This window comes from Lasiosphaeria miniovina, assembly GCF_030549165.1.
Source record: "Lasiosphaeria miniovina strain SMH2392-1A chromosome Unknown B0T26scaffold_1, whole genome shotgun sequence".
NCBI classification, from domain to species: domain Eukaryota; kingdom Fungi; phylum Ascomycota; class Sordariomycetes; order Sordariales; family Lasiosphaeriaceae; genus Lasiosphaeria; species Lasiosphaeria miniovina.
The window spans coordinates 5,698,274-5,715,618 of NW_026848220.1; the positions used below are offsets into that span (position 1 = coordinate 5,698,274).

At 56.3% G+C, this 17,345-nt stretch overlaps 6 protein-coding genes across 6 annotated transcripts; 2 read left to right on the forward strand and 4 right to left on the reverse strand.

Annotated features, from left to right (window-relative positions):
- Positions 1 to 439: 439 nt before the first annotated feature.
- On the reverse strand, positions 440 to 1,384 carry B0T26DRAFT_632330 (peptidase S8/S53 domain-containing protein; the record flags this gene model as incomplete). Its single annotated transcript, XM_060436435.1, has 1 exon — positions 440 to 1,384. The coding sequence occupies one exon, from the start codon at positions 1,382 to 1,384 to the stop codon at positions 440 to 442; it is 945 nt and encodes a 314-aa protein (XP_060303457.1).
- Positions 1,385 to 1,650: 266 nt separating this feature from the next.
- On the reverse strand, positions 1,651 to 2,288 carry B0T26DRAFT_76162 (uncharacterized protein). Its single transcript, XM_060446401.1, has one exon. The coding sequence runs from the start codon at positions 2,141 to 2,143 to the stop codon at positions 1,730 to 1,732; it is 414 nt and encodes a 137-aa protein (XP_060303458.1). The 5' UTR covers positions 2,144 to 2,288; the 3' UTR covers positions 1,651 to 1,729.
- Positions 2,289 to 3,787: 1,499 nt separating this feature from the next.
- B0T26DRAFT_746471 (P-loop containing nucleoside triphosphate hydrolase protein) lies at positions 3,788 to 6,448 on the reverse strand (the record flags this gene model as incomplete). Its single annotated transcript, XM_060444696.1, has 2 exons — positions 3,788 to 4,387; positions 4,442 to 6,448. The coding sequence occupies 2 exons, from the start codon at positions 6,446 to 6,448 to the stop codon at positions 3,788 to 3,790; spliced, it is 2,607 nt and encodes an 868-aa protein (XP_060303459.1).
- Positions 6,449 to 6,746: 298 nt separating this feature from the next.
- On the forward strand, positions 6,747 to 7,278 carry B0T26DRAFT_688987 (uncharacterized protein). The gene has a single exon (XM_060441011.1). It carries the CDS (start codon positions 6,942 to 6,944, stop codon positions 7,167 to 7,169), a length of 228 nt encoding a protein of 75 aa, XP_060303460.1. The 5' UTR covers positions 6,747 to 6,941; the 3' UTR covers positions 7,170 to 7,278.
- A 796-nt stretch (positions 7,279 to 8,074) lies between these two features.
- On the forward strand, positions 8,075 to 11,314 carry B0T26DRAFT_688989 (uncharacterized protein). The gene is made up of 3 exons (XM_060441012.1): positions 8,075 to 8,502; positions 8,581 to 10,886; positions 10,964 to 11,314. Exons 1-3 carry the CDS (start codon positions 8,371 to 8,373, stop codon positions 11,190 to 11,192), a joined length of 2,667 nt encoding a protein of 888 aa, XP_060303461.1. The 5' UTR covers positions 8,075 to 8,370; the 3' UTR covers positions 11,193 to 11,314.
- A 1,840-nt stretch (positions 11,315 to 13,154) lies between these two features.
- Positions 13,155 to 16,282, reverse strand: B0T26DRAFT_761860 (muts domain V-domain-containing protein; the record flags this gene model as incomplete). The annotated part of the gene is made up of 7 exons (XM_060446406.1): positions 13,155 to 13,687; positions 13,763 to 13,911; positions 13,974 to 14,724; positions 14,787 to 14,886; positions 14,936 to 15,261; positions 15,336 to 15,708; positions 15,770 to 16,282. Coding segments are annotated over 7 exons (2,745 nt in total), but the record flags the coding sequence as incomplete, so codon positions are not given.
- Between the last annotated feature and the right edge of the window lie 1,063 nt (positions 16,283 to 17,345).

Here is a 17,345-nt window from a genome sequence, read left to right on the forward strand (position 1 = left end):
ACGAATAAACCACACTCTGCTCGACCACGACACGAAGGAAACGAGATACCTACCTATATAGACTGGGCGCAAGTTTGTTACATACCACTCAATACACAGAATTCTCATGCTTGCCTGCTGTGCGTGGCTAGGATGCATCTCCGTCGTGGAATGTATGCCATGCTTGACTTGACGTGGGTTCCCCCTTACCCCTTCAACGGACTAACACCATCGCTCTATCACACGGCCGCAGCAGCTGCCACCAATTTTAGTTCAACATCCTATCCCCACATGGGAAGCGAAAGACGACGAAAAAAAACGCAGGTTGCCCTTCTGGCGTGACCGAAACGTCCACAAGCGCCTGAAGACAAGGGAAAAAAAATCTATCCAAGTTGCCCCCTAATTCTCTCCTTGTTCCTTCCAGCCTCTCGGTCAGCCCAGACTATTATCGTCGGCAACCTCAAGACTGACTCGACTCGGCAGGGTTCCCATTGAATGCGATCAAGTTAGGACTGTTTGGGCCCGGGTCGGTGACGAGACTAGCCGTTGCTTTGTCAACGACCAGTTTGCGAACCTGATCTGGTGCCAATGGACCGTACAGGCCCATGAAGTAGGCAGCCAGGCCAGCGACGTGGGGCGAGGCCATGCTGGTGCCACTGAGCACGGCAGTGGCGTCGTCGGCGGCGTTCCAGGCCGACGTGATGCTGTCGCCGGGCGCAAACACCGCGACCCCCGCGCCGAAATTGCTCCAGTACGGCCGCGTGTCGCTGTCGTCGATGGCGGCCACAGCGATGGCGTAGTTGCTGCCGGCTGGCGAGACGTTTGCTACATCCTGGTCTTCGTTGCCCGCCGCCACCACCACCGTCACGTTGTAGTGCTGCGCTGCGTTAGCTACGGCGTCGTTGACCGACTGCATGACGCCCCCGCCCAGAGACATGTTGATCACCGACAGCCCGAACGCGTCGCGCGCCGCCGTGTCGTTGCACGCCCACTCTACCGCCTGGATCACGCCCGACCACGTCCCCTCCGAGTTCCCGTCAAAGACCTTGAGCGCCACCAGCCGCGTCTTGACCGCAACTCCATAGTGCAGGCCCCCGATTGTGCCCGCCACGTGGGTGCCATGGCCTGCCTCGTCGTCTTCCGAGTCGTTGTCTTCGATGAAGTTTTGGCCCCACACGGCGCGAGACGGCCCGTCCGAGTCCCCGTTGACGAACTCGGAATGCGTTAGCCGGATCCCGGAGTCGATGACGTACACGGTCGTGTCGTCGCGCGGCTCATAGACGTAGCTGGACACACCGCGATCTCGGTGAGATATGCGTGCTTGGCCCCTGGGTGCACAAGGTGTCAGTGACTGCTTCCCTCGAGAGGCTGACAGATTCAAGGCGCCCTTGACATATCCTCGCATAGTCACATGCCCGCGTTGTGTGTGGATGATAGGAAAGACGTCTAGCCACATTACATACCAGCTGCCCGGCGTTTCCACGGTGCGGACATTGCCGTATAGGCCTCCCGCAGCTGCGGCGCTCGCGCTGCCGCTATCGAGCTTGGGCTCGGCCCTGCGGTTAGTGTCAACGTGCTTGCCTTGACCCATAGGCGAGGCGAGGCGAATCACGGCGTCCTGCTCGACGCGTTTAATCTATTCGCGGCCGAACACATATGTTAGCTAGCCAGCTTCAGATATTCCAATGTTGTCGCCGGCTTTCTCATAACGTCCCCAACAGACATAACGCCCAGTCCCAGAATAACCAAGTCAGGGAGAAAGAGAAACGCTTACGAGGTTGTCATCCCTCAGCTGTTGGACCTGCTCGGGAGGGAGCTCGCCGTGAAAGGCCGAGAAGCCGCTTCCGATGTTGATGTGCTTGATGACGCCGCGGTAGGCGCCGGCGGGGTTGACCACGGCCGCGGCGTGGACCGAGTTGAGGTGGGCGACGCGCGCCGCCGCCTCGACGCTGTCGTGGTACTGCACGATGTAGTGGTTCGGGATCGGCGTCGTGTTGCTGAAGGCCACCGGCGGCGGCGTCCGCGCTGGCCCGGACAGCGAAGGGGCCCGCGCGGAGCTATGGATGTTGTTGGTGGTGACCTTGCTCTCGCATTCCCTGCTGCCGATGGCGAGGACCAACAGGAGCGAAACATGCCTTAGGCGGAAAGCAGACAGCGCCGCCATGGTTTGACTAGGTTTTCGTGTTCTGGACAAGGAGACTGGCTGGCTGGCTGACTGAGAGCGCGAGTGGCAGAAACAGACAGAGTTTGCCGATGGACGTGTAGTCAAGCAAGCAAGCAAGCAAGCAAACGGGTTATTACTCTTGCTGCCGAGTGAGATAGCTGGATGGATGGTGGGTAAGCAAGCAAGCAAGCTGGCTCGGAAACCCCCTTAAAACGCTGTCTTGATAGTCAAAGATATGACCCCGAGAAGAAAACTCACGCTTGCGCACGAGTATATATGTGTGAGTGTGTCAGTACAAGCCAGTCAGGTCCATTGTAGACACGTTGGCGACGGGGTCGCTTTTATAGACAGACTCTAGACGAAAGTAAAAAGCGGTTTCCCTGTCAATCTGTCCATCTCGTCTCTTGCTCTCACTGTGTCCGTGTCTATGGGTGTGGGTGTGTCCGTGTCTGTGGGTGTGGGTGTGCTCGTATGCCGAGTTTGCAACGTGTGCAGAGAGCATGTCCATCATTCGCGATGTTCGTTCGTCTACTCCGCCGAGACCAATACCAGAGTCAAGCCACGGAGTCGATATTGCCACCTGCTAGTCTAGTCCGATGGCATGGGATGGAAAGCGCTGCTCGACGTGAGTTTGGCCCCGTTCCGGACAGCTTTGTTTTCGCGACCGAGGCCATCCGTCCATCCACGCATCTGGAGCAAGGCAGCTGGGTAGCTACCTCTAGCCAGGCATGTAGGTACGCAAGTCATTTTTGTGTGCCAAGTCACGCGCCAAGTACCTATCGAGTCCGCGTTGGGATAGATATTGGAGTTTAGTCTGAGGTGGTCGTATTCTAGTCATCTACTTACCTAGTCACTGGCAAAATCCCCTCACCCGCCCGGCCCAGCATTCCGGGTTCGGACGGCGTCGACACACGTTCGGTCTCGGGCATATTGGTAATTGTGCAACGGTGGCTAGATGGGCTTGCCACTCCGTTTACTCTAAGACTAAAAAGGAGTGGAAAGTGAATGTGTGGCGTTCGAGCTCCCTGGGCCTGTAGTCATTCACCAAGAAGCAGGGCTGGCGATGTCTCCTTACAGTGGCAACCTTGTGACACGGCGCCGCATCGGCAGCCTCGCAAAATGGAAGGTAACAGTGGTGGGAAAATGTAAATATAGTTATACTCGCTAAATAGGCCCGCAATCCTGCCGAGGAGGCGCAAATATGGTCGTAGATTTTCGGTAGAGTCCGTGAAGATATCTGAAACATAAAAAAAGGAGCACGCTCTAGTATTTAAATGCCAAGAAATCATATATCCGAACCCCAAAGTGGCTAACACCTAACAGGAAATTTCCTCCACGGGCCCCATCAGGAAGGACAAGATCCTGCCCGGACACCCCTTTCCCCGAGAGCGAGTGACACAATCGCCGTGGAGGCTGAGACCAGAGGCTGAGACCTGTTCCACAAGAGCCGCCAAGTCCAGTAGGAGGAGTGGTAAGAAGCAAGGCTGCTGAGCGACTCCGAGGGACACAGAGCGTAGCCAAGCCAGGCGGGGAATTTTAAGATCTGCGACAAAAAGTTGGCAGTTCGTGAGTCTCGTGCCATGTTTCTCGCTGGGGCCATTGGGTTAGATGCGAAGCAAAAATGCCGAAGCGCTGGCTATCGAATCAAGCCCGGCCAGCAGCCTTCCTCGCCGAGGACTGTCGGCGTGCATACTCGGCCGGGTCCAGAATTTGTCCCGGACCATACGGCCGTGAGTTGGTAGGCGTATATGGGGTGTTATTCACGTATCCATTAGGGTAATATCGCTCCGGAGACGATTCCTGGTTTCCTATTGGTGATGCGCGTGCCGGCGACTGTGCATATGCCTGAGCTTGCGTGTGGCTATTCCTCTCCTCTGTCTGAATCTTGTCTGGTCGTGGCGGGGGAGGGGGTGCATCCATTGGGGGCCTCGAGTAGCGGCCATCAGCCCCGTGTTGCAAAATAGCGGACTGGTCGAGCCTGGGGGGCGCGTGTCCGTTCGGATCGCCAGTGGGGGCGGCAGTTGGCACATATCTGTGTCCATTTCTGCCGTCTCTATCGTCTCTGCTGGCCTCCACAACGCGGGGCGCAGCAACTTGCGGGGCTTGCGCTTCTTCAATAGGCTGGCGTGCCGGGCGCCGCGGCTGCCTCGCGGATGGGCTGGAGGCTTGTCTCTGCCTCTCGGAGACTTTGGCAGTATCCTCTTCGGAGCTGTCGCCAATATCGTCTTGATCATCTTCCGGCTGCTGTAACCCGTGTAAGCAATAATGCTCGGCGTGTCCGTTAAGGGGGTCACTTACCACTCTCAACTCCTTCCGCATGGCTAAGCTGGCGCATATGTCCTTGGCCTCCTCAATAGCCTTCTTCTGTAGCTTGAGCGTCTGCCGCCGGCCCCTCGTCTCCTTGTTTTCTGCCGCGATTGCTTCGATGACCTCGTCGGTCATGCCGAGGACTTCGACCGAGTTGAAGATTCCGTACATCCCCTGGAGAAGATGGCGCTCCACGACCTGCGTGATGGTGTTGCGGATGAAGCTCTTGGCTGACAGCTCATAGTAGATAAGCATCTTCTCCAGCACCTCCTCGGCTTCCGAGAACCTCGCCTCATCTTGGGAGGACAGGGCCTGCCAGTTTCTCAGGCGCTCCTCGTACTCGGGGTCGTAGGGCTGCACCTCCAGGTTCATATCCTGCGCAAGGAGGTCCAGTTCCTGCTGTGCTTTGGCCATCAAGGCCTTCATCTGGGGGTCCAGGAAATGCTGACGAAGAGGGTGTCGCATGCGTTTGGGCCACGCGTAAGCGATGACCTCGGCAAGGAACTCGTTGCAGACTACGCCGAGGTTGTCCTTGTGCTCCTGGGCAAACTTGGGCCAATACTCGCCATAGCTCTGGAAAAGCATGTAGACGGCTCTCGGCTTGGGGTCCATGGGGAATTCGGAACCGCGGATCTGTCGCAGCAGCGGCTCGACCTCCTGTCGGACAAAGTCTCGCTTGGCGCCAACAGCGGGGTCCTGGTTAGGAGACCGCGGATCCGGCGCAGAGAAATTGAACTTGCGGCCATGTGCTCTGACCTTGGCGGCGAATCGGTCGTTCTCTTCAGTCGCACGGGCGCGCAAGTTCTGCGCGGGTGTTCCTCGTGGGTCCGCAGTCACGCGGAAGAAGGCCTTCTTGGGCGGATTTTTGTAGAGACCGTACACAGCGGGAATGACGAGCTCCTTGGAAGCCGAGAAGAGCTCGACTAGCTCTGTTCGCATCTCTTGGGGTGTGTCTTTTCCGGTGCCTAGGGATTTCAGCTCGGCCTCGCAATCGTCCAGGGCCTTCTGGATCTGTTTGCGGAGCACCTTGACGTGCTTGCCGATGTGGCGTTGAAGCTGCACGCTGAGTTTTTGCATCAAGGCGCGAGCTCCACGCATGGATTCGGGCACCGAGCTCCATTTTCCGTGGGTGAAGAAGTCCTCCTCAATCTGTCGGCGCTCGTTCGCATCGGGCCACGGCTGGCCCTGGTCGCGTGGCCCTGGGTTCAGCAAGACATACCAGCCGAGGCGGAACTCGTTCCTCTTGTCCTTGTTATTAACCAGCTCGATGAACTTGTCCTCGAGTCCGATGGTTTCTGTGAGGTCGGGCTTGGTCAGGACGCCGATGGTCCTTGACCCCTTGGGGTCGAATACGCGCGTCTTCGTCAGGATTGGGGCTTGCACGTAGTCGCTATTCCCGCCCACCACGGCGAGGATGATGGTCCGGGAGCTCTTCATGTAGCGCTCCGAGAGAGCCTCGATAGTCTTGATGTCGTCGTTGGACTGGTCGTTGTTGGCGTTGCGGACGAGGCCGGGGAGATCGACAAGGGTCAACAGGGGCATATCGGGGCCGCGCTTCTCGACAACCAAGATGTCGCGGGCGGCAAAGCGGCCGGGGATGTTCTTGGGGGCGATGAGCTCGACGGCGGCCCTCATGAGGCTGTCAAAGGACATGTTGATGTCGACCATTCCACCGAACTGCCTCAGCCGCTCCTGCTCCTTGAAGTTGCGGTTCTTGTCCGGGATGATGGAGACGGCGATGGAGTTTTCCGGAGCCCTGCGCATGCGGATTTCGGTGGCGAAGCGTGTGCAGGCGCCGGCATCTCGAGGAAAAGGGGTGCCTGTGATGGCCTCGAGGACGGAGCTCTTGCCGGCCGACTGGTCGCCGACGACAACGATTTGGGGCAGCTTGACATTGTCGAGCTGGGCAAATTGGAGCTTGTCAATCAAGTCGAGAAGCTCGCGCTGGTCGCCAGCGAGCTCCTGGGCATCGAGGGCCGAGCCGAGGCCTGGTGCCATTTTGTATGTCTGCTCGTCGTTGCTTTTGGAGGACAAACTTTAGGTCGGGCTCCAACAAGGTTGGTTCAACAATAGCAGAAGTACTAGTAGGAACAGCTCGAAAGTGGGAGGCTCGAACAGATTTAAAAAGGGCGAGAGACAGGGCGAGAGAGGCCAAGACCCGATACCCGTCTGTCTCGAAGGGCAAACGCAAAGCAGAGAAATAGTTTGGATGAAAAGGTTGCAGACTGAGAGGGAGCCTACCGTCACTCGACGTAGGTGTAGACAGACAGACGGACAGACGGACAGACGGACAGACGGACAGACGGACAGACGGACAGACAGACAGACACAGATAGGGCTATGAGGACATGATGGAACAGACCAAACCCCGCGCATTTATTCGCCTTGCGTCGCGGTGCGTTGGGTCGCCAGCCGTGCTCTCTTGCCCTGTTGCCCAAGAGCCGCGTGGCTGGGGGCACAAGAGCGCATTTTGACACATAGAGCCCGCCCAATGGCATCGCACGAGCATGTGCGCGGAGAGCAGCCCAAGAGAGCCTCGTCTGCCATCCGGTGCCGTGGTGGTGTGCTGCCTCGGGTCGAGAATTGCTTTGCTGCGATAGCCTTGGTGGGGGGTGACGACGAGGGCGACGTGTCGCAACCTGTCGGCCGCTCGCTGCAGTGGCAATGGATGACCACTGACAGCAAGCGGACCGCTTACTCCCGTCAGCCTTTCAACTAAAAGGCTCTCTAACAGTGGGACAAGCTGTGGCGGCTTGAACGTCCCTTCCTTGGGCAGCGCGTTGCAGACTGGACCAAATCTTGGGCAACCGGACGACACTGGTTCAAACTTGCCTCGTTGGGCGATCAGCAGGCTAACGGGGGCTGTGGCGCCTCCTCTGTAAACTGGCTGCCAAAATGCGAAATTGTCGAGAGGAAATGTGGCGCAGTGTGTAATGACGCGTGGCGGTGCAATGTAAATGTGCTTGGCGCCTGGCCCTCCCATTGAGGCGATACACCTGCAACCACTTAAAGTTGGGACAAGAAAAAGATCAAATACTTGAGGCACATGGGCATCGTGCTGGTGGTCCTGTGGGATATCAAAAAGGCAGAAGTATCGTCGGAATAATAGCAACTTTGTTGCTCGTGAAGGATCCCAAGTGATTATAAGGCAGAACCGACGCGTGCTACCGCGCTAGCAGAATACGCCTGTAACTTTGAGCGGCCTGTTAGTGCTATATTGTATCACAGTACCTTCCAACAGCACCCGCCAACAGCACCTTCCAACAGCACCTTCCAACAGCACCTTCCAACAGCATGTGGAACTTTGACAGATGTGCAATCTTTTGGCATCCAGGACCAAGACAAGGAAAATTTATACCGTGCAGAGATTCAATAAAATGACTCATCGTACCCAAAAAAAAAAAAACATCATACAGAGCATCCGTAGAGGCAATGTAATTATTGAAACATGTCGATGCAAAAAAACGGGATGGCGGGGTCCGAGATCCGTGTCCCAGCTCCAACAGGGCCCCAACAACCAAACGCACGAGCCACTTTGGGCTAGAGGGTGGGCCGGGTCACGTCACCACGCATTCGAGTGCGTCTGGTAGGCAGGTGCTCTGGGACCCGGCCGGCACTGGCTGGCAATCTGCGCCGCTGCGCTGCAGCGTATGCTATGGAGCTTCCAGGCTCTGCCCAGCGCCAAGCTTGAATCCACCAGCCTTCGTCGTCCAAGCAAGCGGGTCGCAAACATAGTAACGGACATCACAAACGCAGTTACGGACATCACAAGCGCAATAACGGCATCACAAACGCAGTACGGACATCACAAACGCAACACGCTGCAGCCTCCGCAAAGACCAGACCCCTTCCCTCAACAATCTTCGAGTCCACACGGCAATCCCGGCGTTCGATGATCGCAGCAGACAGCAGCCGTGGACATGTTTGACGGCGGCGGCAAGGACAAGGAGAAGTGCGGCGATGATGACTGGGTCGGCCCGAGCACCAAGGACACCCAGGTCCAGCTGGTCATCTCGCTCGCCCTGGGCTTGTCGGCCTTTCTAGCCTTCTGTGTAGGTCGCGTGTCTTTATGACGAGACCGTCGACACGACACGGCTTCGTGCTAACCAAAATGTGCGCCCCCGCCCCAGACCCTCCGCCCGCGGTGGAAGTCGCTCTACGCTGCCCGAAAGCGCCATGTCAATTCCGCCATCGGCCTCCCGGCCCTGCCCGACACCTTCTTCGGCTGGATCCCCGCTCTCTATAAGGTCACCGAGCAGCAGGTCCTCGCCTCGGCCGGTCTCGACGCTTTCGTCTTCTTGACCTTCTTCAAAATGTCCATCAAGCTGTTCGGCATCATGTTCTTCTTCGCAGCCGTCGTGCTCGAGCCCATCAACCAGCACTTTGTCGACAACAAGAAGAACGCCACAGCCTCGGCCGGCTACTCCATGTTTAGTCAGTATCCAACCTACCGCGACTACGCATCTGCGAGGCTGTTCGACGACGGCGGCGGCGGCGACGACGACCACGACGACAACAGCTTCAACAAGAACATGGGTTATCTCTGGTCATACCTCGTCTTTACGTACTTCTTCACCGGCCTCACTCTGTACTTCATGAACAGGGAGACCTTCAAGGTCATTCGAGTGCGCCAGGACTACCTCGGTACCCAGTCAACCATTACCGACCGGACATTCCGCCTGTCTGGTATTCCGAAGGAGCTGAGGACTGAGGAATCCATCAAGGACTTGGTCGAGAAGCTCGAGATTGGAAAAGTCGAGAGCGTTACTATCTGCCGCAACTGGACCGAAATCGACGACTTGTTGGACCGCCGACAGACTGTCCTCGCCAAGCTGGAAGAGTCATGGAACGTTTACCTCGGCCGCAAGCTGTCGCAAACCGCTGAAGGGTACGGCCGCTCAGACAATGGGAACGGCGGCAGCGACTACAACGCCCGAGACGCCGCTACAGAACCCGAAGCTGTCGACGAGGAAGCAGGAGAAAACGACCAGCTGATGCGCCTTGGCCCCCATCGGTTTGGCGAAAGAGAAAGACCCCAGACCAGATTCTGGTATGGCTTCCTGCGCCTGCAGAGCCGAAAGACAGACGCTATCGACTATTACTCGGAGAAGCTTCGCTTGATCGATGAGGAGATCCGGGCAGACAGGAAGAAGACGTACGAGCCGGCCGACCTCGCCTTTGTGACAATGGACTCGATTGCAGCCTGTCAGATGGCGATCCAGGCCCTCATCGACCCACATCCCGGCCGCCTGTTGACCAAGCCCGCTCCGGCGCCCTCCGATGTGGTCTGGAGGAACACGTATGCCCCTCGTCTCCAACGTCGTATTCAGTCCTGGACCATTACCATCTTCGTGGCCATCCTCTCCGTTGTGTGGCTTGTTCCGGTCGCCGCCTTGGCCTCGGTCCTCAGCCTCTGCACGTTGAAGAACGTTTTCCCAGCCTTTGCTGATTGGCTCAAGACGCATGATATCGCCAAGGCTCTCGTGCAGACAGGCCTGCCAACCGCCGTCGTGTCGCTTCTCAACGTTGCCGTGCCCTACCTCTACGACTACTTGTCCTACAACCAGGGCATGCTCTCGCAAGGCGATGTCGCGCTGTCGGCCATCAGCAAGAACTTCTTCTTCACCTTCTTCAATATCTTTCTCATCTTTACCGTCTTCGGTGCCGTCACGTCCATCATGGACGTCCTACGAAGCAGTCTCAAGGACACCACCTACATCGCGTACACCATGGCTCGAAAAATCGAAGATCTAAGCGTCTTTTACACAAACTTCATCATGCTCCAGGGTCTGGGCCTGTTCCCATTCCGCCTGCTCGAATTCGGGAGCGTTGCCCTGTATCCCATATTACGGCTGGGCGCAAAGACTCCGCGCGATTTTGCGCAGCTGGTCGAGCCCCCCATGTTCTACTACAGTTTCTACCTCCCCACAGCGTTGCTGGTCTTTATACTCTGTCTCGTGTACAGCACTCTTCCGAAGGGGTTTCTTGTCCTCGGCCTCGGCGTCGCCTACTTTACCCTTGGCTTCTTCACGTACAAGTACCAGCTCCTCTACGCCATGGACCAGCCCCAGCACGCCACGGGCGGCGCCTGGCGCATTATTTGCTACCGCATCATCCTCGGCCTGTTTGTCTTCCAGCTGACCGTCTCCGGATACCTGGCGCTCCGTTCGGCCTTCACTGTGGCGTTGCTTGTCGTGCCGCTGCTTATCGGCACCCTTTGGTACAGCTACTCGTTCAGGGCCAAGTTCGAGCCCCTGACCCACTTCATCTCGCTCCGCAGCATCAAGCGCGGCCAGGGCCCGGGCGGTGACGCCATCCTAGACGAAGACCTTGGCGGTGAGGGGGAGAGACAGCGCGAGTTCCTCAGGAGGGGCAGCACTATCGACGAGGACCGAGAAAAGGGCCTGCGCTTTATCAACCCGAGTCTCGTCCTACCGTACGTTATTTTCCAACCGGCCCCAGCCACCCAACCCTACCCGCTTTCATGATATGTGCTAACACGCTACAAAATAGCCTCGAACAACCGTGGATCTACCAAGATCCCCCGCCCCCGCAGTCAGACTCGGACGCTAGCGACGGCCTGGAGTTTGATGTCCGCGGCAGCGAGCGCGAATACGAGCCCCAACAATCACCGCCCTCCCTTGGCTCGAGAAGCGCTCGCCCCGGTACCGCTGGACGTGGCGGTGAGACTAGTAGTGCCTCGTCAACAAGTTTAGGAGATACCCATGTTTGGAGGGAGTAATTGGCTTGTCGGTGGCATTGGGCTGGTGTTTTTCTTTTGCGTATTCCTGGGTCTGCCCTTTCGTCTTCGCCTTTGGCAGGCATTGTATCGAGGTGGTATTTTATCTCTGGCATTGAGCGAGCATAAAGGGGGGGGGGGGGGGGGGGGGGGGAAGTTGGCACTTGGCGGTTGGGGCAAGTTTGTCATTTTTTGACGTAGTTTGTTGTTCTCGGACGAAAGTCGCTGCCTGTCTGCCATTCCCTCTGGATGGAATGTGTTTCTTTTCTTTTCTCCTTTACCTTTTTGTATTCCAGGGTTACGGGCGTTACAGTGCGGGTGCGTAGGCATATACCACTTGAATGACTTACAAGGACATGATGCAGTGTTGTCTGTTTCTTCCCTTGGTCTTGACATAGCGGCGCGCAGTGACACAACTGCGCGCAGTGACACAGCTGCGCGCAGTGACACAGCTCTCAGTAATTAGGAGCTGGCTGCCAGCGTAAGAACACGAATTCAGGGATAAGAGAAGTGTACCGGTAGATAGCACATCGTTTACGAGTAATGTATGTACCTAGGATAGACGACTAGCTAGTTTTTTGAGCATTAATCCGCAGCACCTTTCAAGCTGCCTTGGCTACGGAAAAAAAAATGAAAAAAAAAATTGAATAGAAGCCAGTTCGATAACCATCCCAGTATCTCTCTAGGGCCGCAACTCAGCATGACAAATAACCCGAATAAAAATACCCTCATTGTTGACAAGGTGAAAGAGATGAACAATGTTCTGTGCCAAAGCAAACATCAGCCCTGCAGATCGGCTCCAAATCGTAGGTTCCGTCACAAGTAGATGAATAACAGGAAGAATGCGCTTCCGTCCTAACGCTCCCACCAACCACAACTGCTACGTGAAAGTGGTGTACTGACATCGGGGAGGCCTCATCTCGGCAAAGATCCGAAAAACGGAAAATTTCTCAGGCGTGACCACGACGATGCAGCTTTATCTGCAGGCCGACCAGAACTGCTCTGGGTGTCCTGTTTGACGTCCTTGACAGCCGGGCCTTTGCCCTTGTCGTTTTCGATGCCTCGGTGCGACGACGCTTTGGCGGCATCGCTGGCGTGAAGCTCACGCTCCAACTGGTTGACGGGCCTGACGCCCACACTGCGCCCGAAATCGGACTTGCCCTCAGCGCTCCTCACGTCCCTCTCTGGGCTCGACCTCAGAAACTGAAGCAATGAGAAAGAAGGGCTCTTCCTCAGCCCTGGCCTCGCGCTGCTCTCGGGCCGACCTGGCTCGGCGTCACGCGAGACAGGTTTGGGCTGCGGCTCGACGGGCGAGGAAGACCTCAGCAGTGGAAAAAACGAGAAGTAAGGGCTTCGCCTTCCCTCCGGATCCTTGCTATTCTCATTCTCGCTCTGGTCCTCTTGTATTTTGGCCGGTGAGCTTGGACGGACCTCACTTGACTTGCCGTCTGAACGCTTGCTCCGTCGGGTCTGAGAGGCGGCAGCGGTAGTTTTTCTGCGGGGCTGGGAAACGCGTGGAGGGTGTGGGCGGCCCAGTTTCTTGCGAGACATGCCAGCTCGAGGCGGCGGAGATGGGGTGTCACTGTCCGACGTCTCCAGCTCCCATTCATCTTCGCTGCTCGAGTCAGATGAGATGGAGATGGCTGACTGCGATCCCTCTTGTTCTCGGGTCTTCATGTATTCTCTGCGGATGTCGGCTATGCCTGTCACGGCATTGGAATTTTTTTCAGGCTGCTTGCCCTTGCTCACTGAAGATGTGGGTGGACGTTCTGATGAGGCTTGGAGGCCTTGTTGACGTTCCCTAGCCTCCCTCTCAGCCCGAAACAAGGCGGTTATCAGACCTTCCCGATAGAAGATTCGCCTAGCACTCGGAGGAGGGGTTTCGCATTTCAGCAAGCTGGATACTCTGAAGCCGTCATTGTTGATGCCCGTCAATTCGATGTTGTGCTGCCAGCGAATGCGACGTAGGTGGGCCCGCATGACTCTCTTTTCGCCTTCGTCGCATTTCTTCTTCCAATCCATCAGCTCTTCCTTGTCTGGTTTATCCAGGACGGGCTTCTCAGCCGAACGCGGCGTGTTGGTTGTGTCTTTCAAAGCGTCGTCGTCAGCAACCTCGTCCATTCTGACAGTGAACTCGGTCTGGAGCCTCTCCAAATAGGATTCGAGGGCGGAATCGTCCATATTAGATCCATGTGCCTGCTTGAGCAGGTCTGGCAGAGCTAAGATGAGCTTGTTTTGCTCAGCTTCCCGGCTCATCGGTCCCGGTTCCTCTGCTATTTGTCTGCTTTGCAGAAATCCGGACACCTTCTCGGCATTGCGAACGATTTGTGGCAGAAAAAATCGGCGCGACAGGTCGAGGCCGTGGTCTGTTTCTTCAACCGGACCACTGGAGAGCCTGTGTGGCAACGATATTTGGGCCGCGTCGGTGCTCATGACGCTCCGACCTTCAAAGTGCACATTCAATACACTCTTGGGCTTCCAAGAGTTCAGGACGCGCGCTACCAAGTCCGGGTCGTTAGAAATGTATGTAGGTAAGACTGGGAGGGGGCATGGGTTGGGATTGTTCGACTCACCAATTTCCGGAAAGTGCGTCGCGAAAAACACGCGGCAGCCAATATCGATTAGACTCTCTGACATTGAAATGGCGATTGCCAGGCCATCTTTACGAGATGTCCCACGACCTAACTCGTCGATGATGACGAGACTATTTTTTGTCGCTTTCCTGCATCAAATTGTTAGTATCATGGTAGGATTTTACGTACTCTGAGGGGGGGTGGGGTTTACCTTAGTACCACGTTCATCTCCCTCATCTCAACACCCAAAGTTCCCAAATTCCCTTCGGGCCTGTCCTCTGTCGACACCCGAGTGAAGATTCTGTCGCAAATCGGAATGCCAGCATACCGGGCTGGTATAAAACAGCCCATCTGTGCCATAATCTGAATCAGGGCGATGGTTCTGATGAACGTACTTTTGCCACTCATGTTGCCGCCCGTGATGACAAGAAAGCGTTGACCATCCTTTCCTGAAAATACGTCGTTGGCGACGAAATTTATCTTGCGGATCTCTGTGATCGGGTTTCGCGCGGCCTTGAGGACGAGCGAGTCGGCAATGACAGGCCTGACATAGTTCTGGGACGTAGAGAGGTCGGCAAATGAGCAGAGCATGTCCAGCTTTGCTACCGCGTCGCTCATGGCCAGCAATGCCGGCGCGTGGCGTAGGAGTCGGCCCTTCAGCTCCAAGACGAGTCTGTCGCTTTGAGTCGTGACGATATCCGCCTGGAGTTGGATCTCTCTGCTTCTCTCGAGCAGCTCAATGGTCTGGCAGTAGTAGTGCTTCTTGCGTCGAACACCATTTACGATCGGCACGCCACCAATCGTGTACTGCTTCCAGTGATATGCGTGCCCGACCTTTTGAGTTTCAACCTCTCGCCAACGCCGAGACACGTCATATTTCACGTCCTCCCAGTGGAAGCGGAGGTGATAGTGCCTATCTTTGTCGTTGTCCATGCATAACTCGGCAATCATACCCAGGTGTTCTGGTGGACGTTGTTAGCAGGGAAAAGGAGATCAATTGTCGAAGGCAGATCAAACGACATACTTGTAAAGTGATCATTGAGGCGGTCGACATATTCGTTGAGTTCATCAACGCGGCGTCGGAACAGCTTTCGCGCGCGCTCCAAGATCCCGTTCGGCTCGGCCTGCAACATTGTTAGTTGCGAGTTGGCAAAGGGGAAACAAAATACTAACCTTGACTGCCCATAGCCTGTTGTTTCTGATGTCGATCGGAGCATTGCTGTATGTTGCATCCTCTTCAATGGAGTCAATTAAGACCTGGACAACGGGGCCAAGCGTCCCGAGCGAGAACTTTTCCAGGATCGAGTCGACTAGGCTGCTTGCACAATGCGCAGAACTGACGGTGCGGTGAAGATGCTGCACACCGGCAATATACCTTCGGAGCATCAGGATGTGATTGAGCTCTCGCTCCGCCTCGTATAGCTCGGCGTGGACTGGGAGGAAGATCTGGTAATGCCCCTGAATCATGGCCACACCCTCGTCCAGAGCAGGATGGGCGTCTGCTGGCTTCTTGGCGAGCTATCAATGTGTCAGTCTAGCGAACATGATGGGAAAGGGTTGGGTTAGATTGCACGTGCCCAGGGGATTGACCTCTCAACGTCCATGCCTGTGAGATCCTTGAGCCCCTTGGACACGTCCTGGAAGAGGTCCTCGTCGTCGCACAGCGCTTGGAGCGCGTCGTAACGGCCTAAGATCTCCTCCTTTTTGATACTCGGCTGCAACATAGTGGAACGAAGCAGCCGCCTGCCTTGCGGTGTGCGTGTGTAATTCAACACCCCGAACAGGGTGGAAGACTTGGTCTTTGGCCCACGAATATTGTACAACAGCTCGAGGCTCATGATTGTGGACCGGTCGATGCCCATGGCATCAGCCGGCCGGCTGTGTCGAATCACGAGCGATTGCTTCGAGAAGAAAATATTTAATTCTTCCCGCACATATGTCATAGCCTGGTGATAATTGACTGTCAGCTGCCTGCGGCTCGGCGGCAACAGGAAATGAGATACGTACTGCTGCAAACGCGCATGACCCGTAGAAACTGCTTCCAAGACTGTCCCCGGTGGCCTTTGCCTGTCTGTTGACAGAAAACAGATCGATCAACCGATGGGCTTCGAGTTTGTTCCAATTCTCTCGCACCAGAGGAAGGATAGGCACATCTGGAAACTCATGATCGAGGCTCGGAGCCAGCCGGGACTTGCTATTCTCGCTGACGACATTCTTCAAAACCAAGAAGACCTCGGGTGTACCCTGAATCCTCCACAGAGTCTCAAACAGCCGCTGGTATTTGTCGTCGTTCAGAATCGTAACTATGTCGACCTGTCCAGCCGTCAGATTGATAACCGCCAGACCTAGCACATCTGACGAGCGACTCTCGCTGATAGCGCAAATGAGCTTGTCCTTGTCTTCGTCGCCACCCAGCCCTTGTCTAGGCGTACTCGTTGCGCCGACGAGCTTCCCTAACTCTTCCTCTTCGTCCGTATCCCAGCCCGAGTCCGAGTCGCTGCCGAGCTCAGATTGTACCATCTGTTGGAGACTAAGGATGCCGGCATCGCTCGAAACCATGGCGCGAGGGGGAAAGCCCTCAGTGGATTTGCTGATGTCGGCTGCGACAAGGGAGCTCCCGCGAGCCGTGTCCGCCATTGAAGAGTCGTATGGGTGAGCCCTGGCGCTATCGAGAGACGAAGAGTCGTTATGCTTTCGCTTCAAAGCACTCCGGGCTGAGTTCGATTGGGCACTCTCGCGTTCAGAAATCTGGCGAATGTCACGCTCCAGGGCCTCGACCGATAAGCCAGGTCCAAAGTGACGAGAAGCGAAGTCTGTGCCTAGATCTCTCGGAACAATCGGGCTCATGAAGTCCTTTCCCCGACTAGGCGGGCGATCGCATGGCTCAGGCTCGAAATCTGCAGTGGAAGGACTCGAGGTGTGCTGCGCCCGCTGAGAGTCGAGAGCTTCTGTCGAGGGACCGGAGGCGCACTCGACAGAAACAGTGTCAGGGGGGGAATGACCAGACCGTTCGCCAGTGGCCGAGGAGCTGCCAACGTCGGATGAATCCACCGCTGTCTCTTCTGGTCCCCTCTGGTGGGGCTGTACTGGACGAGACGCGAGTGAAATACTCGAGCCGTCGTGTAGTCTCCATCCATCTTCCCACGCCACATTTTTCTGAGGTAGAGGCTGAGACTGGCTCGTCCGCAGTTGAGGGGTAAGTCGGCGGCTGCTCGAAGGCATGCCATCTCTGCTCTGGGTTCCCAAGTTCCGAGTTTTTGCCTCCTGCGGATGGGTTACGCTTGCAAACACGCATTCGGGGGCCGAATAGTCAAATGGGATCTCGGCTCTGAGACCATGACGGTAGTCGAATACAAAATGGATGCCACGACGGTGATAGATCTCGGGGATAGGGGAGACGAGGTCCTTCGACTTCTCCTTTCGGAACTTCGGCAAGGCTTGAACAAGGACTGCGTGCTTCTGGTTGGCGCCCATGAAGCGTCCTAGTCTGGTGTCAAAATAACCTTGCCGCTCAAGATAGTTCCTTAGAGATTCAAGTTCGTAAAGCTTGCTCCACCTGTAGGGGTCGACAGGCTCAGGCCAA